The 25,380-nt window shown below is 44.6% G+C and overlaps 1 protein-coding gene and 1 long non-coding RNA gene across 3 annotated transcripts; both read left to right on the top strand.

Moving 5' to 3' along the window:
- The first annotated feature begins 401 nt into the window (after positions 1 to 401).
- Positions 402 to 9,532, top strand: LOC119866321. The gene is made up of 3 exons (XR_005379635.1): positions 402 to 698; positions 3,836 to 4,033; positions 9,373 to 9,532. It is a non-coding gene; the product is annotated as an uncharacterized LOC119866321 (long non-coding RNA).
- Positions 9,533 to 9,675: 143 nt separating this feature from the next.
- GSG1 (germ cell associated 1) lies at positions 9,676 to 25,254 on the top strand. Of its 2 annotated transcripts, none has more exons than XM_038576855.1 (6): positions 9,676 to 9,916; positions 19,427 to 19,745; positions 20,922 to 20,969; positions 21,981 to 22,133; positions 22,774 to 22,885; positions 24,834 to 25,254. In XM_038576855.1, the coding sequence occupies exons 1-6, from the start codon at positions 9,869 to 9,871 to the stop codon at positions 25,177 to 25,179; spliced, it is 1,026 nt and encodes a 341-aa protein (XP_038432783.1). In that variant the 5' UTR covers positions 9,676 to 9,868; the 3' UTR covers positions 25,180 to 25,254. The 2 variants fall into 2 exon arrangements, with proteins under 2 accessions (XP_038432783.1, XP_038432782.1); XM_038576854.1 differs by having other exon boundaries at positions 9,678 to 9,916; positions 20,922 to 21,092.
- Positions 25,255 to 25,380: the final 126 nt, after the last annotated feature.

Here is a 25,380-nt window from a genome sequence, read left to right as displayed (position 1 = left end):
ACATCCCAAACACAACCAGTTGCCACCTAGATGCCCGCCCATAGCCACATGGGCCCTGGACAAAACAGGGACGAGTCAGTGCACACACACGAGTGTTGGAGTGAGAGGAACATATCTGAGCACATCCCTGTCTGCTTCTGGAGAGCCAGGTCTGGGTCTGGGTTGTTTTGGAGCAATGGACAGCCCAGGTTGTGAACAGAACTAGGACCACTTGGAGGGGAGAGTACATCCCCTGAATTGCTCTGTACAGCAGTGCCTCCTGAAAGCTGAGGAAGCATGTGATACTTTGAATATAGCTGTCATCTCTCGGCAAAGAGCCACCAATAAGGACCCATGCCCCTAGGTGAGTGACATCATAATAGTACCTGTGTGTCCCAAAGCTTGTGGATCAGGCTCTACAGTGTGCATAGCTTTTATGTGTGCTATCTCATCAGATGCTATAACAACCCTGGGAAGTAAATACAACTGATATCGTCACCCCTATTTTAAGAGTAAGAAAACTAAAGCTCAAAGGAACCTAATGACATAGCCAAGCTCCCACGGCTGGGGAGTGTCAGAGCTCACACAGACCTCCGTCTAAACTAACGAAAGGCAGTACTTGGAACAAGAAAGAAAGGACGCATAACCAATCCTCTTTGCTTTGCTTTGGAATTTACTTTAATTCGTGCCACTGTGGATGTAAGGCCCAAAAGAGAGAAGTATGTGTGCTTTCCTGGCAAATCATTAGCCTCTCCCTGAATACTACCCCCCCAACCCCCGCCACACACACACACACACACACACACACACACACACACACTATCCACAACTCCTCAGAATCACACTGGGTGGAAAAGTTCATAACAATCCTTGCCGCACTCGGGCACCAATTAGTACCTTATATATTGAACACCCACGCAATCCTCACCAAGCCCTGCAGGTCTTTATGGTCACAGAGAAAATGCTGTCTTTAGTCTCAAGGAATTTATAGTCTTAAGAGGAAATAGGAGAAAATGCATATCAAATTACTCATGGTATAAAATGCTTCACAAAATGCCAAGGTTAATGGGAGTACATGAAGTCTATGTAGAGGTGGACAATGTCTGGGGGTTGGGGGGGGGCGCATCATCAGGGCTTGGTCATACTTCTATGTCTACAGCTAATGGTTTGAACCAGCATATTTGCCTTGCTCACTGTCATTAGGAAATAAAAACATACTTGCATATTTTCAAAGGCATTTTTAGGTTTCACAGCCTTGCATTCACTATTACTTTAGCTAATATATGGCACACTTTCTTTTACCCTTTGAAATTCCTTTTATGTCAATTGGGACTATTAATAATAATAGCTTCCAATAATTAGATGTTGACTCTGTGCCAGGCACTGTTAAATGCTTTGTATTTGTTACCTCCTTTAATCCTTTCTAAGACCCTATGAGGGAGGTGTTATTAACTCTACTCTTCAGATATAGAAACTCAGGGCCAGAGAGATTTTGAATAAACCTGCTTAAAGTCATACACAACTTGTAAGGAAGAAATAGATTTGAACCAAGATCTGTCTAAATCCAAAGTTCCTAAGCTTATTTTTTTTTCATTTTAGCTTGATGACAGTCTTATGATGCAAGAAAGAAGGTTTTATTCACCCCCAAGCATCCTGGGATGGAGTCCCACGTCAGACTCCCTTGCTCAATGAGGAGTCTGTGTCTCCCTCTGCCTCTTACCCTGCTTATGCTTACTCTAGTTCTCTCTCTCAAATAAAAAAAAAATTTTTTTAAGTTAACAAATTTAAAGATGAAGAAAGAGATTTGTCCAGAGTTTCAATGACTTATCTAAGAGTTTTGGCGCTAACCCTGCAACTCCATTTCACTTAGAGCAATCTAGCCCATTATTCTTCCCCATAGTACCAGCAACTTCTTGGATCAAGAGGGAAAACCAGAATATTATAAACAGTCTTGAGTACAAGTAGGAATGCAATCCATGCATGTTTAAATTATTTGCCACGTGAGTAACATCACATCCAAATGTTAAAAATTCTATCATTCACCCAGTAGAGAAGGCAGATGGTTTGGACTCTTCAAAGCCAAGCTGGAAATGACCTACATTAGAGAAAACTCCTATTCCTGGGCTGTCTCAAAGCCACACTGTGCCAGAGATGGTTGTAACCTTGAACAGACATGCTTGAGCACTTACCACTCAAAACTAGCAGTTATTTTGGAGTCACTGGTGACTCAGACCCCAAACTCCCCTGGAATCCCTCCCTTGCAAGCCTGTCCACTCTCAGTTTGCCTCCATGGAGAGTCACCTTCTCTGAACTCCTGCCATGTTTTTCAGTCATCCTAGTAAGTTGAACAGAATTTGTGTCCGGGCCACGGTACTTCTACTTGCACAGAACTCCCCCTGAGAACTGCAGTCCTGCTGTAACTTATCAGAAGGTCAAGGGTCAGCAATCTGTATAGTCATCTCCTCAGGTTCCTTGTGGATAAAATAATGTTAATAAACCCACCTCACTGTTCATTGAGACAATGACAAAAAAGCCCATAGCACAGAACATTGTAAGTAGTCCATAGATACTAGGTAGGCAATATTATAGTGTATTACATCACATTATACTGTACTGCATTATGTTATTAATAATGACAGAATATTATATTATTATTATAACTCATGAGGAGTTTGAACATATTGAATTTAATCAAGGAGAATATGACTAATTGGTATATGCAACTGGATTTTTTTCTTTAAAACATTGAATTGGGGATCCCTGGGTGGCGCAGCGGTTTGGCGCCTGCCTTTGGCCCAGGGCGCGATCCTGGAGACTCGGGATCGAATCCCACGTCGGGCTCCCAGTGCATGGAGCCTGCTTCTCCCTCTGCCTATGTCTCTGCCTCTCTCTCTCTCTCTCTCTGTGACTATCATAAATAAATAAAAAATTTAAAAAAACAAAAAAAACAAAAAAAAACATTGAATTGGATTCTTTCTCAGCCAAACAATGGATTAAGAAAGAAAAAGACAAAAGGCAGAATTATTCATCTAGTTGGCTTGGATCATGTCATGCCTGTGATGTCTGAATGGATCAGGGGAGGAAGGCAAGGTTGAGAACCACCTATCTCTATGTATCACAGGCAACAGAGGCTTGCAGGAAGAGGTGGTATCTTTTGGACCTTTGCTCCTTACTCACAGAACCCCTACGTATTCAATGTCTCTCTTATAAATTAAAAGCAACAAGGCTCAGAGAAGATATGCCTTCCCATGAGTCTTGTGTATAAGGTGGGGGTGAGGATGAAAGTCAAAGTAATTTCCTTTTCTACCACTGCATTCGTTTCCTGTGGCTGCCTTAAAACAGCAGAAATTTACTACCTCAGATTTCTGGAGGCCAAAAGTCTGAAAGCTGTTCCACTAAAGCCGAAAGCAAGGTGTCAGTAGGGCTGCATTCCTTCTGAGGGCTCAAGAGAGCATCCTTCTTGCCTCTTCCGGTTCCCAGTGGCTGCTGGATTCCTTGGCTTGTGGCCACATCATGCCAGTCTCCACCTCCACGGCCACGTTGCCTTGTCCTCTTCTGTGTGTCTAGACTCCCCTCTGCCTCCTTCTTATAAGGATACATGTGATTACATTTAGGGTCCATCTTGATAGCTGGGACCATCTTCCCATCTCAAGGTCCTTAAATTCATCATTCCTGCAAAGTCCTTTTTTGGTATTGTTTTGGTTTGGTTTTGGCATATAAATTAACATTCACAGGCCCCAGAGATTAGGATGGGAGTATTTGGGGAGGTGTGGGTGGAGGAGTGTGTGTTGAGCCTGCTACAAGGACTTTTTCTATTAAACTCTGCACTCAGTTCTGTTTATACCCCTGTCACCAGATCCAAAGGGGAAGATCTTGGAGCTGTTGCTACCTAGGCTACTCTCTTGGACTTTGAAGAGGTTTTTCTCCAGATCTGCCCACAGATGCTTCAGATACCAGAACAATCTGGTCTTATTCAACTCATTTCAAGTCAGCAAATGAGAACTGAGCAAGCATCTGTGTTTCTGGCACCGCGGGAGTTTCAGAGATGAGTAAGGTATATTCGCTGCCCCCATAAATGAACCAGGTGGAACTAGAGAAACAGTCGTTCCACTTTCCTTAATGAGCAATAACAGAATAAACAAAGCATGAATAGAAATTAAGACTGAGAGTCACATCTGGACAAAAGCCCTGGTCACAAAAGGATCTAACACCAGCTCTGGATATATTCATATCTACTCCCAAAACATAGTTGAGAATTGTTTAGGGATCTCTAGACACTTTTAGTAATTATTTGGGGAGAAGGTAGGAATAATTTAAATTTATGGGAAAATTGCACAAATAAGTATAATACAAAAAAGTCATTTACCCTTTTCCCAAATTTACCTATAGTTACAATTTTACCTCATTTGCTTTATCATTTATTCTCTTATACTTAAATTTTTCTAAACATCCCAATAACAAATTCCTTACATCACAATCTTTTGCTCCTACTTTATTGTGTATTTTGTAAGAATGGAAATTTTTTTTTACATAAGGGTAATGCAGCTATCAACTTTTATAAATTTGGCAATGATATAATACTTTAATCAACCATCAGATTTCCAATTATGTCTGTTGACTCCATAAAGTCCTTTATTTTAAGTTTTTCTTCCTCTAGGACAGAATCCAGGCCAGGATCAGGTATTGACCTTCATTGTCATGCCTCTTTAATTTCCTTTATCTGGACTATTTCCCTAGCTTTTCTTTGCCTTTCGTGACATTGACATTTTTAAAGAATACAGTCCAACTTTTTTAATAGACTGCTACTCATTTTGGATCTGTTCAATGTTTTCTCATGCTTAGGCTCATCTCATACAGTTGCCACCCAAATCTTACATAAGCGATGCAATATTCTTCTCAGGGTCTCACCTCTAGAAGTGCATGATATCCATCTGCCTGTTGTTGGTCGTCAATTTTAATCACCTGGCCAAAGGGTTATCTAATTTCTCTACTGTACAGTTACTTTTTCCCTTGCAATTAATGAGCAATGTGTAGGGAGGCACTTTACGACCATGAATATAGCCTATTTCTCATCAAAATTTTCCCCTATATTGAGCATGCATTAATGATTGGGTTGAAACCTGTTTTGTTTTGCTTTTGGCACATAAATTAACATCCACGGGCTCCATAATAATTGCAAAATGATGATTTTTTTCAATTCCAGCATGCTCTCCACATTTACTAGTCAGCTCCTTGCATTGTTCAGTAAGCAAGAGCCTTCCCTTGTTCCTTATTTGTATGTGTACCTATCCCTATCAGTATAGACCCACTGATTCCCGTTTTCTTCCAATGGTTTATCATTCAGTACTGTAGTTAATTGTTTTGGTGCTCAAAAAAAATTGTACCAGATTTAACCAGTAGAGATCCTTTCAGGGTGGCTGCTATGCCCTTGTGAAATGCCCCTCATCATTTTTTTTTTCAAGCATTACTTTACTTTCTGGACTAATGTTCAAAGTTCATCTTGTAACTACCTTGTCCCATCTCTGGGATTGGCTATTTCTTTGAGGACCTTTTGATATTAGAGGCCAAGATTTGAGTGTTAGGTGCTCACTGCTAGTGGGTAGCCTTTACTTCTAGGCCCTTTCAAGTAGACAAAACTAGAAAAAATATACATGTATTTCCATATATACATACAAGTGTAACACACACATACATATTATACACACATGCACACAAATATGTACATATATATTCATATGTATTTATATAGATATATGTGTGTATGTGCGTATATTTCCACTGATGCCTCTAAGTCCAGTCTACACCAATAAGGTTCCTTCTTGCCTTCTCCCATTCTACATTTTGATGTCACTTTCTCATTTGGGAATTCAGCTCCCAACAGCGTTAACACATTTCCATTTGCCCAGTGTCCCAGTATATCCAAAATGTTTCAAAACTGCCTGACACATGCACCACAAGATGAATTAAGTAATATTTACTAAAAGGAGTTCAGGAGTGGTTGCAATTCTCCCCCAACTCAACCTCATCCAAAACAGAAGGTAAGTAGCCAAACATTGTGCCATGAGTTACTTGCATTTGATCTTTCTATTCCTTTTCCCCCTTCAGTGTGGTTGTAGTGTTTATATGAAATACAATTGCCTTCATTTGTTTCAGTTTGTTTTCCATCTTAGATTTTTCTTTCCTTCCCCATCTTGTTTTAATTTTATTTTTGAATGTGTATGACATTTATTAACATGCTTCCAAAAGTCAAAACTATACAAAAAACACTGTTCTCAGAGAAGTGTCACTCCCTCCTGAATCACTTCCATCCCCTCCCTCCAGTAAGTAATCAACTTCATTATTTTTTGGTTTATCTTTTCTGTGTTTCTTTGGTAACAATAAGCAAATATTTGTATGTTTTATTTGCCCTTCTTTCTTACACAAAAGATAGCATAGTATATATCCTCTCTTGTGCTTGCCATTGTCTCAGTTAATATTTCCTGGAAATTATTCTATACCAGTTCATGGAAATCTCCCTCATTTGGTGTTTTTTATTTTTATACATCAGCACAGTACCCCATTGTATGTGCCATATTTAAGTCAAATACTCCACTTGGAGATTCAGGTAGTTTCCAGGATTTCATGATGACAAAGAGCACTGCAGTGAATAACTTTGTACATATATATTTCCATATTGTTGGAGGCGCATCTTCAGGGTAAATTCCTAGAAGTAGGATTTCTGTGGTCAAGGGATAAATGCACACATAGTTTTGTTAACATTAGATATTGCCAATTCTGGGGCACCTGGTGGCTCAGTGGTTCCAGCATCTGTCTTTGGCTCATGTCATGATCACGGGGTCCTGGGATCCACATCGGGCTCCCCACAGGGAGCCTGCTTCTCCCTTTACCTATGTCTCTGCCTCTGTGTCGGTATGTGTATCTCTTATGAAATAAATAATTTTTTTTAATGTTGCCAATTTTCCTTGTGGCTGGTACCATTCTGGATTCACACCAACAATGAATAAAAAGTGCCATTTCCCCAGAGCTTTATCAACAGAATATATTGTCCAGCTTTTTAATTTTGCTAACTTGACAGATAGAAAATGATATCTCATTGCTGTTCTATTTTTTAAAGATTTTATTTATTTATTTATTTGAGCACGAGCAGAGTGGTGTAGGGGGAGTAGGGAAGGGCAGAGAGAGAGGGAGAAGCAGATTCCCCGATGAGCTCAATCCCCAAACCCTGGGATTATGACCTGAGCCAAAGACCTGAGCCAAAGACAAACACTTAACTCACTGAGCCACTCAGGTGCCCCCTCATTGCTGTTTTAACCTGCATTACTCTGACTATAGATGAAGTTGAACACCTTTTCATATATTTAGGGCCATTTATATGTCTCTTTTCATGAATCACCTCTTCCTTAATTTTGGCTCTTTTTCTATAGTAATTTTTATCTCTTTTCTCCCTTAAAGTTTAAAAAGTTCTTTATATAGTAGAGTTAGTAGCCTTTTATCTGTCATATGTATGGGTCATATTTTCTCCCAGTTTATGATTTGTTTTTTATTTTGCTTATGGTGACTTTTTGCTATGGAGAAGGTTTTTGTTTGTTTGTCTATTGACATAGTCAAATTTATCTTTTCTTATCTAGTATCTGGATTTTTAGCCATCATCAGAAAGCCTCTATTGCCACCCAGATTATACTTTGCTCATGCTTTCTTCTAGCACTTTTATAATTTCATTTTCTACATTCACATCTACAGTCCATTTGGAGCTTATTCTTGTATATGGTGTAAAAAGTGGGTACAATTTAAATTTTTCTAAATAGTTATCCAGTCTGACCCACTGCCATTTGTTAAAAAAGACCATCTTTGCCCCAGGAATTATAGATACCACCTTTGTCATATCTTAGATGTCTCTACTTAGCTATGTTTATTTCTGGACTTCCGCAGTGCCACACTGTCTTCCCTGTAGAGGCATATAGCCTGCTTTACTCAGAGCTCCCTCTCTCCAGTATTTCCTAGCTAGTCTTGTGCATGTTTTCCGAAATGAACTTTAGTATCAGCTTGTCCTGCTCTTTAAAACGGTTCACTGGTATTTGTATTATGGTCACGTTAAATTTGTAAATTACAGAGAACTGACATCAGATCAAGTTGAAACATGCAAGCACAAGACATGTAAATTCCCTCTGTTCAAGTTAGTGATAGATAATTTCATTTATTTTTTAAGATTATTTATTTATTTATTCATGAGAAACACAGAGAGAGAGGCAGAATCATAGGCAGAGGGTTGAAGAGGCTCCCTGTGGGGAACTCGATGCAGAACTCGATCCCAGGACCTGAGGATCATGCCCTGAGCCAAAGGCAGCGCTCAACCACTGAGCCACCCAGGTGTCCCTAGTGATAGATAATTTTAGATCTGATGTCCTCTCTTAGACTTTTCCTTATGTATCTTAGCTAGTAAGAAGCTCCCCGTCATGCAGCCAGACCATACACGCTATGCAAGATCAAAGGGAAGAAAAAGAGGTGAGAGCTAGAATAACAGGAGAAGACTCTGAACTGAATTGAAACTGGAATCATGTATCCTGAAGGTTGTATAGGATTTAGGTCAGGTGTCAAAGAAGGGTAAGGAATCCCAGTGAGGGACACCCAGGCAAAGCTCAGGGGTGCATCTGAGTGACATGTCTCACAGGACAGAAAGCCCCCAGCCAGCCTCTTAGCTGGAATACTGGAGAAGACACTACCCCTCTCTTCAAGCCTCAGAGTTATATGTCTCAGTGTAAATAGCTCCCAAATCCTCATTATGGGGGCACCTGTGTGGCTCAATGGTTGAGCATCTGCCTTTGGCTCAGGTGGCAATCCCAGGGTTTTGGGATTGGGTCCCGCATCGTGCTCCCCACAGGAAGTCTGCTTCTCCCTCTGCCTATGTCTCTGCCTCTCTCTGTGTGTCTTTTATGAGTAAATAAATAAAATCTTTTTAAAAAAATCTTCATTATGTACTATTAAAATTGTGTTAGTGAACATTGACTAGGTTTCCAAAAGCAATTTCTGTACATTATTGCCTTTTCTGGGAATGCTCTAGAGCTATGTCATACAATACAGTAGCCAATGGCCTCATGTGACTATTGAGCCACATAGGTGGCTAATGCAACAAAGGAACTGAATTTCTAATTTTATTTCACTTTAATTTAAATTTTAAAAGTGGAAGCAGTGTCAACTCTTTTTCCATTGAACTTTTGAGGAGGACTACATTTTACTTTAATTATACCACTACAGAAGATATCATGGCTGTGCTGCAACACGTGGTCCATTTTACTTTTTTTAATGTGGCTACTAGAAGACTTTTTTTTTTTTTTTTTTGGTTACTAGAAGACTTTAAATCACACGTATGGCTTATATTCTATTTCTCTTTGGCAGCACTGGTCTAGAGTCTCACAACTCAGTGTGGTCTGGGCAGCATCACATAGGAACCATCACAAACCCTCAGAATCTGCTAGCTTACAAGGATCCCCTGGTGATTCTTACACACAGTAACAGAAGCTATGATTTGGATGACTCAGAAGACATCCAGGCCTCTGACAGGTACCCCAGAGGGCATCCCCCACCCCCACACCCCCACCCCTGTTCTTTTGAGGAGGGCGAGAGGCAGCGGGGGTGGGGGCAGCAGTGAGAGCCCTACCTGCCACTGTGATGTCACAGAGAAAATCTCTTGTGTCAGCCAGCCCCTCCCAAACTGATGTCCTGGCTGCAGCATAACCTTTCACACCTTCTCCAGCCCACCTCACACCACCTCACCCCTCTGCTGGCAGGAGGGGCCTGATTCATCTCCCCACTAGATATTCATTCCACGCAACCGATCAAGGCCAAGCAGAAGAGAAACTGAAACACCTTTGCCTCAGAGCTTCAAAAGTGAATGAGCAATCCCTCTCAACTGACTCAAAATGTTTGTCTCACCCAGAAGGTAGGTACTCCACTTTTTTTCTTTAAGTTTTTATTGAAATTCCAATGAACATACAGTGTAATACTAGTTTCAGAGTACAAGATAGTGACTGGACACTTTCATACAACAAATACCCGATGCTCCTCACAGCAAGATTTTTGGACTCTCGTAACTATTTCCTGTATCGTATCCTTTATGTTGGATTTGTAATACGGGTTATACAAAGTCACCAACTGGAGAACACACTGTAAGATTATACAAATGGGAATAGAAATCTGTTCCTCAAGCCCCATTTTTATTGATCAACCTGGTGATGTCATACCTCGGCCTTTGGTTTTTCATCTTCTTCTGCTAAATTTTTGTTTCCTCTTCCTTTGCCTTCTTCATCAGACTTTTCCTCACTGTTCCCAAGACTGCTTAGAACCCTCTAGCTCTCCTTTCTCCCTCCCCTCTGTATGATTCCTGTTGCCAAAATCTGGTTCCTGGTAAAAGGCCCAGTGGTGGTGGCAACCACGACAGTAAGAGCAGATATTAAGTTCTCTGCCAGGGAATGGTGAGGCAGGCCCCCCTCCATGGTCCTGCTGATAGCCAGCTATGGTCTAAAATCTACTGGAACTAAGGAGAACACATCCTTAGTTGTGCTAGTTGCTTCTTTCTGGTCTCAGAGAATCTTCAAGTATCCTTCCAGATCCAGAGAGACCCTCAGGCAGCAAAAGATGTGTCTTGGCTTGTGTAGGAGAACCCACATCTGGAAACGACTTGCCTCCCATCTGAGATAGTTGGGAACGGCCAACTTTCAGCTCAGAGAGTTACGGAAAAAGAAAATATTGTTCACTCTCATACTTCCTGCCTTTCTCAGGAGAGAAAAATGAAGCTTACAATCAGACAGGGAAATAACACACAGACACGCACACAGAGCACTGCGGTGTGCTGTTCATTGTCTGGTAGTTAGGGATCCAGAAGGACAGCACCCAAAGTGAAGAGAGCATACATAGGAGAACCCACAGAAATGGGTAAGAACGTGATAGAAACAGCCAAGTGTAGTAAATTCTATTATCTATTTAGGAGAGACTGAGAGAATGAGGGAGTATTTTTCAGTATATATCTGAAGTATGAAACACTTAATCCATTGCCTCATTCTGTGTGTTTCCATAATCTGTCGTGCGATCCCTGCCTTTTGTTCAAGTGGCTGCACTTCCCCTTTCCTGCCTGGCAGCCTGAGGATGAACCAAGAGGTTTTGAATATTGACTCCCATTTACTAGCGCTGTGGCCTTGGGCAAGGCAAATGCTCCCTCCTAGAAGGAAGCGGCCACCTCTCCTTCAGGCTGATGGTGACGACTACCGGGGGAGTCCAGCAAGGGGTCTGGAGCTGGCCGAGTGCCTCCCCCTTCCTCTACACTTTCCCCGCTGCCTCTCGGCGCTTCGCAGCACAGCCGTGAAGGACCACCCTTTCTCCCTGCTTCTGAATCACCCCGATGGGTTATGCAACGTGGCCAAAATCATCAGTGCGGTCGCGGGTGGAGCAGAGACTAGAACCCAGATCTGCTCGAGGATTCGTGGTCTCTGGGTGTCCGTCTCCGATCCACGAAAGGAGGCAAACGCAGTCTTCCTTCAGAGCCCGGCAACCAGGGTCTGCTGGGCCTTTAGGGGAAGGGCGGGGCTGGGAAATGCCGCCTTGGGGTTCCCCTGCAGCCGCACTCCTGGGCCTCAGGCCTCGAGGCTGAGCCGAGGGGCAGCGTCCCCCCCCCAGCCTGGCCAGCGCAGCCCTGGGGCCCAGGCGGCGCGCGCTCGGGCCGGAGGCGGGGCCGCGCCGAGCGATTCCAGACGCGCTGCGCTCGGGTCGCCATGGCAACGCGCGCCCGCTGCTAGGCGACCGGGCGCCGTAGTAACCCGGGGGCGGGCGTGTTACTCAGCCAGGGAGGGGGGCGAGGGGAGCCCGCAGGGACGCGGCCGCGGGAGGGGCGGAGGGAGCGCGGGCTGAGTGGACGGGGGCAGCCCAGCTCCGTGCCCCGAGCACCCAGGAGACCCCGCCCCGGCCCCCGGGACCCCTCGGCCCCGGCAGGCCCCAGGGCTCGGTCACCCGCGCGTGAGCGATTGCCCCACAGGATGCGCAGATGTGGCTGCCCCTGTGATTCACTCCAGCTGCTCGGGGCAGGGAAGAAAAGGCGGCTTCCTCTCCTGGAAATGACTGCATTAGCAAAAGCCCTCTAACAATTCCACTAACAACGGAAAGGGAAAGGCGACCGAGAGGAGAGGCCCCAAAGCGCTTTTCTTCAGGGCTTCCAACTGAACAGAAGTCGAAGTGTTCCCAGAACTCTGGACCCATGTTAGACAGAAAGAGCCCTTCTGGTTCTCCACGCCCCTGTGGGGGGCCACGAGGGGACTCCACACTGTTGCAGGGGCGCCTGCGGGAGCTCAGATGCGCTTGAGCATCGGCCTTGGGCTCAGGGCGTGATCCCAGGGTCTGGGATGGAGTCCCACATCGGGCTCCCCACAGGGAGCTGCTTCTCCCTCTGCCTGTGTTTCTGCCTCTCTCTGGTCTCTTATGAATAAATAAATAAAATCTTAAAAAAAAAAAACACTTGCAGAGGAGCTTAACCTGAAACCGAGAGATCCCACAGCTAAGTGTCCTAATGTTAATATTTTGGACACTCAGCATGAGCATTTTGGTGGCATTGTTCTGCCCTTCCAGGCTGGCAGGAAAACCAAATGTCCTGTAGAAGACCTTCCTTATCTTCATCAGTGAATGAGACAAACATGAGGCACTGAAGCAAAAATTGTGGAGCTGGGAAATCCCAAATGGGTTGGGGATATGTCATCCGAAAGGGTTCTAATCAGTAGGGAATCACGGAGCTTGGGAAAGGACATGGCATTTTCAATCGGTCACTGGCTTTTAAGCAATCTGTTTTGTACCCTGGTCTCTGTGAACCAAAGATAATACTTGTTCATGAGATCATTGCTGTTTTCTGGGGTTTGCTCATCGAAAAGCAGGAATGTTTCCACAGGTGGGAGGAAATGTATTGGCAGAGGATCTGTTCGATGCACATCTGTGTAGAAAGGCACAGGGTGTGTCTGTGGACCTGTGAACCTCCTCCTACCTTCTCGCTGCTCCTATGTGTGTGAATCAGGAGGATTCGTGTGTCCTTTGACAATAGAAGACTGGACACTTTTCTCTATTCGTATCTTCTCTTCACTCATAGGCTGCTTAATTGTATTCTGAGCCTGGTTTCCATTACAAACTTCATTCATTCATTCCTGCGTGTTAGAAAGTGCTAGGTTCTGAGCATCAGCAATGAATAAGACACAGCTGCAAGCAACTCCCAAGTCAAGCCTGCCTGTCATTGGAGCTGCATGAGAAAGGCTCACGGTGGAACATGCAGAAACAAAGAACAGGGGGCATGTAGATGAGAGCCCGAGACAGCAGAAACATTTACATTCCACTCCAGGTTTTTGACTGCTGAGTAACAGAAAGGAATTAGTTAATGAGGCATGGGTCAGAAATCTGACTCCTGGGCAGAGGAGGGAGATACTACTGCCCCATAGGGGTGGGAGGGTGAGAGGCAGCAAATGAACCTATTTTGGGAGATGGCACTATTGATGATGGGGAAGAAACAAACCCCTAGATCATTTAGCCCCAGGCTTTGCCATTAGGCGAGTGATATGCTTTGCAATCTGCTCTGGCTCAGCTTTCTTACCCATTGCTTTAATCACCTCTAATCTACAGTGTATTCACAAAACAATAAATTGGATTCCTGTTTACGAAGTTTATGTGGGTGTCTCAAGACCATTGTTTCTCTCTGTGTGTACTTAGTAAATATGGTTTTTACAGTGCGGGGGTACAGTCACTGAGGGCCTAGCAAGTATAGGTTAGTCCCAAACCTTGGCTTTGTGATGTCATAAGTGCTGAGTCACGTATAGGTCCCCGCGGGGATCATCCTGACATGGTAACAGTCCAACATACCAAAGTTAAATACTGTTTTGAAATATGGAATCTTTGTGTCTGTCCTGAGTCATGAGCTTTCTGAGCCCAAGCTAATTATACTCATGTTGCATTGACGAGCAATTACTTTTTCTGTTGAAGAGAGGAAGGAGAAGAAAAAATATTTAACATGCCTAAATTATAATGAAAGGAAGTGAGTGGGATGCCAGGCAGAGAAACTCATGTTTCGTCAAAAAAAAGGAAATTAGACATTGTGGCACAGAGTCCATGGGGAGGGGACATGTCCTCAAGATAGATCACAGCTAAGTAGTCCACCAGCCACAGCCCAGGCATCCAGAACGCACAGCCTCCTAAGAGATAGATTCAAGCTTTGGGGAGGCCTAAAATAATATAACTTTGGAGGCTCTCTTTAAGGAAAATAATACAAAGGGATGAGTATGTGCAGGTCTTCTTGGAAGGGGTCCGAGTCATTGAGAGACTGAAGTGACACTAGCTTGCTTTACTTGCAGTCTACCTCCAGGCCCCCTCACATAACCTCAAGACTCTGCCACTCACATCCCCTTTTCCCTGGAGAAGGCGAATTTCAACCTACTAAGGCACAGGGGTGTGGTTTATGAGCAGAGGCAATAAAAACCAAAGACATCACACTGTGCCAAACGGTGACTCAAGCGGGATATGAGAAGTGTTTGCAAGTATTTGAGGGGTGTAAGCGCGGAGAAGGGAAAAGAATTGTTCACTATTGTGGGGTGGAAAGGGAATGAGGATAACAATTCAGTAAAGAAAAATGTGCACCAAACTCCTCAGGAAGCATTGGCTAACTCTATTTTCTGATATCATAGAGTTGCATTTCCCAGGGGAAGTATTTGAGGTTCTCTGAGTCACTGAAAGCTGGAACTGGTCACAAAAAAAAATGTGCTACAGGAAATAATCCTACGAGATGTCCTCGAGGGAGTGACTAGATGCTCCCAGGGTTCATTCCAAGCCCTGAATTCCCTACGGCTGACACAAGGCATTCTATAGATGTGTGAGTGGGGAAGAAGCCAAAGGAAGAAAAAAAAAAAAAAGCCATCCCACAGGGAGGAGCCGCCACCTACACTCACATTTGCGGACTCCTGGGGGCAGCCTGTGACCAGAGAGAGAAAAATATAAGGAGAGAGCGCCACCCAGCGTCAGGACAAAAGCTGTATAGTCAGGCAAGTGACAGCCAAGTCAAATGTGAAAAGTGACCACAAAATCCTTCTCCCTTCTCCCAAAGGAGGGGGAGCTTTGTCACGATGAATGGAGTCATTGGGGTGATATAGGAGTCACACCTGTGACTGTGCATAAGCACACGTGCATCAAATGTGCTGTTATATCAGCGCTAGAAGAGGACGAGACCCCTAGATCTTGTAGGGAGCAAGATCCAGAGGAGACTCATCTGGCTAGAATGTGGGCTCATTCACTCGGAGGGGAGCCTGCCTTTGATTCCACCAACTAACTGCACAAATACAGAATGGGAAAACCATGACTTGGTTGGTGGTCAGTCTGGGAGAGGTAGGGGAGGACCGGGCCGAATGTGAGGGTTTCATTAAACGTAAGCCCCAAATGAGCCAAACAGCGGGTGTTCCTTGATGGCACTTTAATTTCTAAAATGAAGGAGTCCTGGGCCTCATCCCTACTGTGAAATCTCAGGACAGGGGCCCGGGAATCTGAATATTTTCCTAAGTTTCAAAGACAGTTCTGGTGCTCAGTCAGATCTGAGAACTGATCTGCTGCTCCAGTAAAGGAGTGGCCTTTCAGGACTTTATGATTGAGACACAAGTATCATGAAACATGGGAAGTATTACAAGAGGGTTACAGTATGGAAGGACGGAGAGGAGGAAACTGTTCTTTGGGAGAAAAGAGACATTTTCAGAGAAGGAGTGACTTTTACACTAATCTTGATGAGAGGCAGATCTCCAGATAAAAAGGAGACTGAAGACATTCCAGAAAGAAGGAAGAGCATCTGCAAAGGCACAGAGGACAAAAACCCATGGGGTATTCAGAGAATCAAAAGAAGCTGCAGAATGTGTTCCAGTCTTGTCATCCGGTTAATCAGTACGATTTTTGAGGACATAAGAACAGCTTGTACTTCTAGGTGACTGGCAGCAAGAAGATATGTCCCTTATTCATTTGTCAGATTACTTTTTTTTTTTTTTTTGAGTTTTAGAAACAAACATTTTTATTCCTCTGCCTGAAGATTGGGAGAGAAATGGCAGATAAAATCTAGCATTGCTGACCCTGGAGATCATTTCTTTCCAGTTCTTTTTTTTTTTTTTTTGGAAGATTTTATTTATTCATGAGAGACACAGAGTTCTCTCCAGTTCTAGTCCATCTGCATCCTCGCCCCCAACCCCACCCAACACTCTCTGACTGTCTCAGTATCCCATTGGATTCCATTGGAGGGACGTTGTTAATAACCCCCACTAACGATGTTAACTGGACGGTGAAGATCACCCGTGACACAAGGAAGCTGTTTCATATCCATGGCTTTCCGAAACCCTGACATTGCAGATGACAGAGCTTATTAAAAGGATGGAAAACCCTACACGAAGGAATGGGAACTTTTGTAGTAATGGCGCCCCTGTAATAGTTTCTGTATCTGCCTTCAAATCAACCCCAAGCCCTTCCCACCAGCTTCCTAGGGAATGGCAGTTTGGTGGAAACTGAATCTTAACTTTTTAAAGAAACTTCCTTCGGTGAATGCAGGTCCTTGCTGCTTTTGCTTAATCCCAGATCCCCACTGGCAAGCTCTCCTGTGTAATCTTCCAGAACAGCTGGGCCATGATTGCATCGTCAATTATTAAATGCCCAAGTTCCCTGCAAGGCAGCATTTAATCATGAGACACTCCAAAAAAATAGGCGATAGAAGAGGAGGGATCAGAAGGGAGGGTGGGAAGGCAGTCTCATTCTGTCAACATTAAACCAAAGGGATTTGGGGCGCAGATGACATCCTACGATCCTTCCAGACAAGCTGCAAGACACTGACCATGGCCAAGGTAACCAGCTTCCCCCTCTTATTGCTCAGAACACACGTTCCATAGCTATTTTGCACCTGATTAAGAGTTGTGACTGTCTCATCAATTTGTCATCTATGTTAATTCTGAGTTTTTCTGTTAACCTATGTTGATGGGAGAATTAGTGACATTTTGGCACCTATGCATTCATTTCCTATTGATCTGAGCCAGAGTGTCTGGGAAGCCACTCTCTGTCCCTTTTCTAGAGAGTAAAGAGTCACTTTGGCATTGGGCTTGTCAGCATATGCAAAGATACAACCTTTCTTATAGCTGCTGCTGCTTCATGATCACCTTAAAGAGATCATTGCAAAATTAGACTTGATCTTCCAATTCAAGAGGTTATCTGGATCCCAGAGAGAAAGGACACGTTTAGGGAGAAATAAAACATGATGAAGAGCAAGGAACTATAAGTGTTGAAAAGGCTCTTGAATTAATTCCCATTCAATTGTCAAGATAATTCTTGAATAAGGCTCCCTGTGTCCTTGGTTGGACATTTCTTCTGGAAGCAGCCTCTTTGATCTTTATTTCAAGCTTTTTTTCATCCTTTGTTTCTCAGATCACTTCTTCCTTAAATTGGTTATCACTTTGGTGCCACAAAGTGGTTGTACTGTGGTCCAGGGTTCATTATTCTTATCTGTGAATAATCTGCAGACCAATTTACAAATATGCGTAACTTGAAACAAATTGAGGGTAGAGTAAAAATCTGATGTGATAGTAGACAAATTTCTAAGCCATGTTAGATTGAAAAGGAAGTTGTTTAAAATGTAGAATTGCCTAAATCATTAGGTCAGTCTTGATACAGAATGATTAATGATGCTTTATCTGGAAGTCCATTTCCTGTTCAAGCAATAGATACAAAAAAAATTAGAAAGAATAACTTACAGTAATGGAACTGTGGCTAAAACCAATAGGATTTTCACAGTTAAAAGCAAGATAGAAACATTCTTTTGGGGGTGGGGGGAACAGGGGCAACGTGTGACTTCCATACGGGCTAATAGGAGATCTTCTTCCCTCCAGATGCTAAGGTTTTCTTTACCAAGGTCACCTAGGTCCTGCACAGACCGACAATTCTTGGTGGATTTAATTCGTTGAGTGCTTTTTAAAAAATCATATTAGCAGATTACTTTCCCAAAGTTGTTTTATCATGTGTCTTATATATTGATTTTTACATGCATATGAACTTTGTATATTTCTTTTTGCCATAAATAATCTGCACTTTGTCTGTGGTATGCACTGTTTCAGTCCTGGAAATTCTGAAAAACAAACTGTTATATTTCTAAGATAAAGTTCCCTGTTAAATGCAGACAATGTTAAGCTGGAGATTATGAGGCAGATTTATGGGCCTGTCCCATTTAGCTATGGTTTTATTTACGTTTCTTAAGCTAAGCAGATTTAGGTCTGATTAATTCTGATATGAGAGATCCCCTGGAAAGCTCAAGATGGTTTACTTTAAGAAGCATCTGTCAGCAACTAAATATGGGCTTCTTTTTTCCCTTCAGTGTGTATTAATATAACAGTATAAACTGCTCCATTACACAAAGTGCAAGACCTGTCAGATTACTTGATTTTTCTAAAGTTCCATCTGGCTCCAAGTCACCACTCACCAAGGTCCAAACATCTAACAGTGGTCATTTTTCAACTGACTTTCCTCTTCTCTTAGGCTAAAATGATAGGGGGGTCAGAGACTCCAGCCAGAGCCATGGGGCCACAGATCTTTCTGCTGCCACACACTGTCCCCTCTGAGAGCCAGGCACCACTGTGACATCAAGCCATGGAGATGCCCCTCTAAGCGCCTCTTCATTGACCAAGGGCACCCTCCCTGGGGGGCTCCATGACCATGACTCTGGGTTTCCAGTCTCCATGGACGCCATGTAGCCACCTCCTCTTTGAGATTCAGTCATCTCTGTGGCTGTGTATGAAACCTCAACCCACATCACAACCTCTCTCAGAACCTATAGCCTCACCTCCTCTCCAGGGGTTTCAGCCACCCCATAGCCCAGTTGGTCCACTGCCTTCTTCAATCCTGAAAGCCCTAATCCTTGCTGCTCCCTACCTGGGGTGACCCAGCTTAACTTTGGTTGATAGGCCACATCCTCCTTTACTCTTCTCTCAGAGGACTCCGTAATACAGAGGAGAGGACACCCCAAACTTCCATTGTTACGATTAAAAAGTACCTCAGCAAGTCAGTGCTACTACCTCTCATTGAGACAAAGCCAAAAAGAATTATCAGTAAGCGCATTAGAGTGGCCCCAATTCCTTCCCTCAACTTGATAGACACTAGCTCAGTGGTTTAATCACATTCTGACTCAGGCTATTTTCTGATACTTATTCAGATCACCCTCAATAAGCATTTTAGTATAATGAGGTCCAGTTAAATAAACACCATGGTGCCTACTCCAGGCCATTCCTGAAGCTAAGCCTCCACAGGACTCCTTGGAGAAAGTTCCGGGGGTAGGCCCATCGCGGTGGAGGAGCGTGGCTTGTGCTCAGGGAGCCGCAGGGAAGGATTTCCAGCCCTCCAAGGAGGCTCTGAAATCAAGCTCTCTGTCTTACAGATGGAGTTCTCGAAGGGCTCCTCTGGTCAACGGACACTCCTATCTGCCATCCTCAACATGCTATCACTCAGCCTCTCCACAACATCCCTGCTCAGCAACTCCTGGTTTGTGGGCACACAGAAGGTGCCCAAGCCCGTGTGCGGAAAAGGTCTGGCAACCGAGTGCTTTGACGTGCCGGTGCCCTTGGATGGGAGCAGCACCGACGCATCATCCCAGGAGGTGGTGCAATACAGCTGGGAGGCTGGGGATGACCGCTTCTCCTTCCATGCCTTCTGGAGCGGCATGTGGCTATCCTGTGAGGAAATTGTGGAAGAACCAGGTGGGTTCCTCAGCCCAGATGCCTGATTTCTTTCCCCAGAGGACCTAACAAGGACAAGAACCAGTGGGAAGGCTCAGCATCTCCCACCTCTGTATCCCATCCCTTCGGCCTAGGGCTCCCAGTAAATAAGACCAACAGTCCACCTGCTTTGACCCTCCTGACCGTCTAGTAGACATGCTGCTTTTTAAATAGCACTGTCCTTAGATGGTTTCATTTAGACTTGTAACATCATGAGAATTCCCACTCTGGTGACTTTGGAGACCAAATGAGGAGAGATGATTCTTACAGGAAAAACCCTGGCTCTGCCCAGCTGCGACCATATATGAGCAGCATCCTCTCTAGAGACCTTGATTTTTTTGTCGGTGAGATGGAAGGATCAGAGTAGATCACCTATAAAGCCCCTTCCTCCCCCATCCCACCCAAAGGATTTTCTTGTTCTAAGTATCACCATTATATTTCCAGCGTAGGGGAACCGAAGCCCCAGGAAGGTAACTAGATCAAGTAAAGACACGCTTGACCTCTCAGGTCTCCTGCAGCTCAATGCTTTACTGACAAAGTGGGGGCTGTGTCACTGTGCCTTCCTTAACTTGCATTCCTAGGGTTTTTAGCCTAAGGACACCCTCGCCTCCTTGCTCTGAGCATTCAGAGATCACCAGGTAGTGAAGTTTTCCTGAAGCCCAGAATTGAGTACAATTAGCCTATTTCTCCCTATTTGGGCTAAGGGAAAAAGGAGACGAAGAGGAATATAAATTGTGTGTGTGTGTGTGTGTGTGTGTGTGTGTGTGTGTGTGTGTATTTCTATGTGTTAATAATGTGCCATTTAGTGCAGCTCCCACCTCAGTCCTAGAGACAATTGAGAGCCATTCAGACCAGTGGTAGGTGGCAGCAAAAGGTGTTGGTTAACATTAGGACTGCTAACCCTCCTGACATGAGAAACGGGAACATTTCCCTGCAGAAGCCCTCTCGGGGTAATGTCCTCTTCCTCACTGTCAGGAACCGGGGACAGAGAAATTAATCCTGAGTGATTCTTGCCTATGTCATCCATCCATCCATCCACGATGCATTCTTTCCTGCTTTCAAAGAGAGATGTCTGGTCTGAGCCACTGAAGTGGTGCCAGGTGTGGGACTGGGGAAGTTTTCATCCCTCCCTGAGGTTATACCTTGTCTGTGTTTCAGGGGAGAGGTGCCGAACTTTCAATGAACTCACACCACCAACCGAGAGAGGTGAGAAAGGACTACTGGAGTTTGCCACGTTGCAAGGCCCATGTCACCCCACTCTCCGATTTGGAGGGAAGCAGTTGATGGAGAAGGCTTTCCTCCCCCACCCTCCCTTGGGGCTTGTGGCAAGTATGTGGGTTTGGTAACAAATTTAGTTGCCATTGAATTGGGCCCCTCTGGCCCAACAGTGCTCTATATTGTACTGTCCTCTCTTTTTCTCTTCTTCTGAGTCCCAGGGGTGACACATTCCTTCCAGAGCCAGTTCTCATTTATATGCAGGAATGCAAAAGAAAAAAAAATAAGGGAACAGCAGGAACAAATAAAGTTCCCAAATAGAAAAAAAAAAAAAAAAAAAAAAACACCAACAGCTCTAACCTCCTCATGTTGCCAAGTAACCATGTTGAAAAGCTTAGAAAGCTTTTTTTCCTCACATATCTTTTAAATAAAATATATATACATTTTAACAGAGGGAGTGATAAAAGGAAAGGGAGAAACAGAAGTGATTGCTCTAATCAATCAGGAAAAAAGAGAGCAAAAATGACCCACAGCAAAGTCATGCCCCTGCAAGATTTTTTTTTAAGATTTTTTTTTTTTTTAATCCATGAGAGACACAGAGAGAGAGAGGCAGAGAAATAGGCAGAGGTTGGAAGCAGGATCCCCAGGAGCCCGATGCAGGACTCGATCCCAGGACCTTGAGGCAAAGGCAGACGCTCAACCACTGAGCCACCAGGCGCCCCAAGATTTTGTGACAATTAGAAGATTTCCTCTCGAATCTCCTCACCTATTTCCAGTCAGCCAAGTTTCCTTGATTCTCTATCAGGTACTGAGCAGAGCAGAGAGCCCTGGGGGTGACAGCAAAGGACCCACATTAGGGAAAGCCCCCCTCTGGTGCCAGCTCTGTCCCATTCTCCTCTTCTCTGACTCTGCAAGGCTTTCCCTCCTGACAGGCACTGGTTGCTCAGTGTTCAGTCATCCAACTGTCAGGGTGAGGGCTCTTCTTCCTCTGGTTTCTGACAGAGATCCTATGGTTATCACTGGGAGCCCAGTTCTTCTCCATCGGACTTGAATTCGTCAGCTTCCTCCTGCTGCTAATGGACCTGCTGTTCACTGGGAACCCGGGCTACGGGCTCAAGCTGAGTGCCTTCGCGGCAATTTCCTCTGTCTTGTCAGGTGGGTGCCTCCCAGACAGGAGAGAGTGGGTGCCTCATCACCTTTGAGGCACCTCTGCTAGGCTCGTGTGTCTATCGGGAGGGCAGGAAGGAGGAGGCAGGATAAGGAACGGATGGAGGAGACATGTTGCAGGTACATCGGAGTTGGAATGAAATTTTATATTAGATCATCATGTACTTGGCAAAATGATTTCTCTATAGGTTCATCTTCTTTGCAAGGTTTCTCAGTAGGTGAAATACAGTTTGGTTTACTTTTTTCCATTGTACATACCCAGAGCTTTTTAAGATTCCATGGGATCAAGTAAGAGCAAGAGATGCAGATATAAAGATAGATCAAAAATAAATCTCATGCTGAGGGCATGGGTGGGAAGAAGTCAAAAGGCCCTAAGTGAGCATTGACTCAGAAACTTTCCCCTTAGCTCTCCACCTAAAGCCTGGGGCAACCTACTGCAAGGCTATGCATTCAAGGAGAAGCCCCCTTTGCAGATTAGTCTCCCTGGACGTGTGGTGGCAGATGGGAAACGGAGCATCTCAACATAGGCTGTACCCGATGCAAAATGAGGAAAGTTGCTCCAAACTCACATTCCCCAGAGAGGGCAATGCCAGCGTCTGAGGGTGCTGCCTTCCTGTTCCCTCTGTAGGCCTTCTGGGGATGGTGGCCCATATGATGTATTCACAAGTGTTCCAGGCAACTGCCAACTTGGGTCCAGAAGACTGGAGGCCACATGCTTGGAATTATGGCTGGGCCTTCTAGTAAGTGCTCACCATCTCCTGAACCTTCTAGCCCCTCCCCAGCCACCCTGCATTAGATGTTCTGCCCTTGACTAGATGCTTGCTCAGTGTCCTTCTGTCTTCTCTTCGTCGCTCAGCCCAGGAATCTGTCGACCCAATGGCTGGCCCATCAGGCCACACCTGTTCTTTCCCCACCTCCTGTGAAGGTACAGAGAAGATCCTTCTGGCTTGTTTTGTCCAGTCTTTCCAAAGCAACAACTGTAGTAGCTGCTCCCTCACCTGATATATATCTTGCCGTGGGAAATAAGACTGATTCTGCGTGGCTTGTGCAAGTGATGCTCTCTCTGTATTCTATACATTTTATGGTTCAAGGTATTGGAGGACAGAGAAACGAAGAATTAGCCTTGAGATTTGAATTCCATTCCCTGTGAATGGCTGACTCTTCTATAATGAAGAGTAACTTCTTCCTACTTCCATTCTTACTCCACCAAACTGTGAGAAATAACCACCCCTCCCCCACCAGTCATTCTCTAACCCTGAAAGAACGAAGGAAGCAATTACTTTCGGTTTCTCTTAAAAAGAGAGAAGCAGCAACCATGAGAAAATAAACATATTCGAAGCAAATATCCCCTTTGTCTCAGAGTTCCTCACTCTCTCCCTTGAGCAACACATCCTATTCACGGTGCCAGCTTGGACCTGCACTGCTGTCTGGACAAAGTGCTAAGTACTTTAACAGTGCTGAGAAGACAATGCCTCCAGCTGGAGTTTCCAAGCTAACGGAGGCAATATGGACGACTACCCATGTCTGTCATGAGATCCTATCCCCTTTTCTCATGATAGAATATGTGCTGTTTGATTCAGGCGTCTCTGGGCTATTTACCAGGCGCCAGAACTTATTTTCCAGACCCATCGTTTTGCACCTTTCGTTCGCTGTTCTTGGCATTACACCTGCAGAGCTCAGACTACAGCACACTCATCAGAAGCATCCCCAGCCCGGTCTGCTCAGGCTGTCAGAGGCGGCACACGGGAACATGCAGTGCCAGCGTGTGGCCTGGCTTTACCCATCACTTGACCTCATGAAATTCCTCACTAACCTCACACAACTTCCTGTTTCCTGGGCTTCCCAGAATCATGGTGAGAGATTTAGGGGTTGACTTTCCAAGTTTTTAGGAATGTGTCTGATATAGTTCCCTGGTGGTTTTTTTTCTTTGTTGAATCCATCCAGCTTCTCTTAAATCTCCAGCTTCTCTTCCAGCCATTCTAAACTTCCTCAAGCCAAGAACCACATTGTTTTTGTAATAGGCAAATTCTACCAGTACAACATATAATACCTCCAGATTTGTAGTGAATGTTGCCTGCAAGATAGAGGCTCAACTTTGTGGCCCCTAAGACCAACTCAAAACAAAAGAAGATGGAAGAGGAATGTTCACTCCCAGTGTCTGATCTGAGAGAAGGAAAATCTTGGGCAGAATGTGTGTGTGTGTGTGTGTGTGTGTCTCAGGTAGGTGTGGGGTGCTTCACTGGGCTACTCTATATGACTGAGCTATAGGTCTATGAATCTTGGGGGATTACAAGGATAACCACAGCTTGGGAAACCATAGTCCAGAAAACTGTGTGCGTGTGTGTGCCTGAACAAGCACATCAGGAATAAAAGAGCACAGTGCTGATAGCTAAGCAATCCAGTGAAAACGAATCTGTTAAACTCCTAGTCAGACATGTAATACTACAAGAATCATTCTCTTTGATTAGAAAATATTCAGAACATATCCTACTAAGGCAGACCAAATTCAGGCCTCTTAAGCATAGCTCTTTACCTGCAACATGGTAGAAGGGAGCACACTCAGGTCCCCGAATCCATAAGGGACATCGGCCTAGTTTACTGGTTTACTAGTGAGGGATTGTGGTGTTTTTCTCTCAGACCTATAAGTAGGTCAGATTCTGACTGTCTAGTGTTTTTGTTCTTCCCTAGCGTGGCCTGGGTTTCCTTCACCTGCTGCATGGCATCAGCAGTCACCACCTTCAACACATACACCAAGCTGGTGCTGGAGTTCAAGTGTAAGCACAGTAAGAGCTTCAAAGGAAAGCTGAGCTTCCCGCCGCACCACCACCAGTGTTCCCTTCAGCATCTGTCATGCGCGGCCCACACGGGGGGTACTTTGACCAGCTACCACCAGTACCACAATCAGCCCATCCGCTCTGTCTCTGAAGGAGTTGACTTCTACTCAGAGCTACACCGCAAGGGATTCCAACAAGGACTTAGCCGGGGACTAAAGGAAGAGGTGGCAGGGTCATCTGTAGAGGAAGAATTGTGTTAGCAGTAGTCGGGTTTAGAGGGCAGGCTGAACCCAATCTTACATGTTCACTTGTTATCAACATGTACTGAAGCCAAAGTCTGTGTCTTGAGCATGGTTTTCAGAGGGTAAGAGCAAGCGTCTCTGAAAATACAAGTCCAAAGGGGTGCGTGCCCAGAGGCCATCATTCCCTCTTCCTTCCCAGCTCTTTCCTTCTTTTCCCTT

The sequence above is a fragment of the Canis lupus genome, chromosome 27 (genome assembly GCF_011100685.1).
Source record: "Canis lupus familiaris isolate Mischka breed German Shepherd chromosome 27, alternate assembly UU_Cfam_GSD_1.0, whole genome shotgun sequence".
NCBI lineage: Eukaryota > Metazoa > Chordata > Mammalia > Carnivora > Canidae > Canis > Canis lupus.
Note: the sequence above shows the minus strand (reverse complement) of the source record. Positions and strands in the feature narration are given on the sequence as shown.

What these genes read in the sequence shown, in the direction of transcription:
- GSG1 (XM_038576854.1), top strand. Translation starts at nt 9,869, where the DNA reads ATGAGCAATCCCTCTCAACTGACTCAAAATGTTTGTCTCACCCAGAAG. An exon ending in GGAAATTGTGGAAGAACCAG is followed by an intron (nt 19,746 to 20,921) that starts GTGGGTTCCTCA and finishes TCTGTGTTTCAG; the next exon opens with GGGAGAGGTGCCGAACTTTC. An exon ending in AATTATGGCTGGGCCTTCTA is followed by an intron (nt 22,886 to 24,833) that starts GTAAGTGCTCAC and finishes GTTCTTCCCTAG; the next exon opens with CGTGGCCTGGGTTTCCTTCA.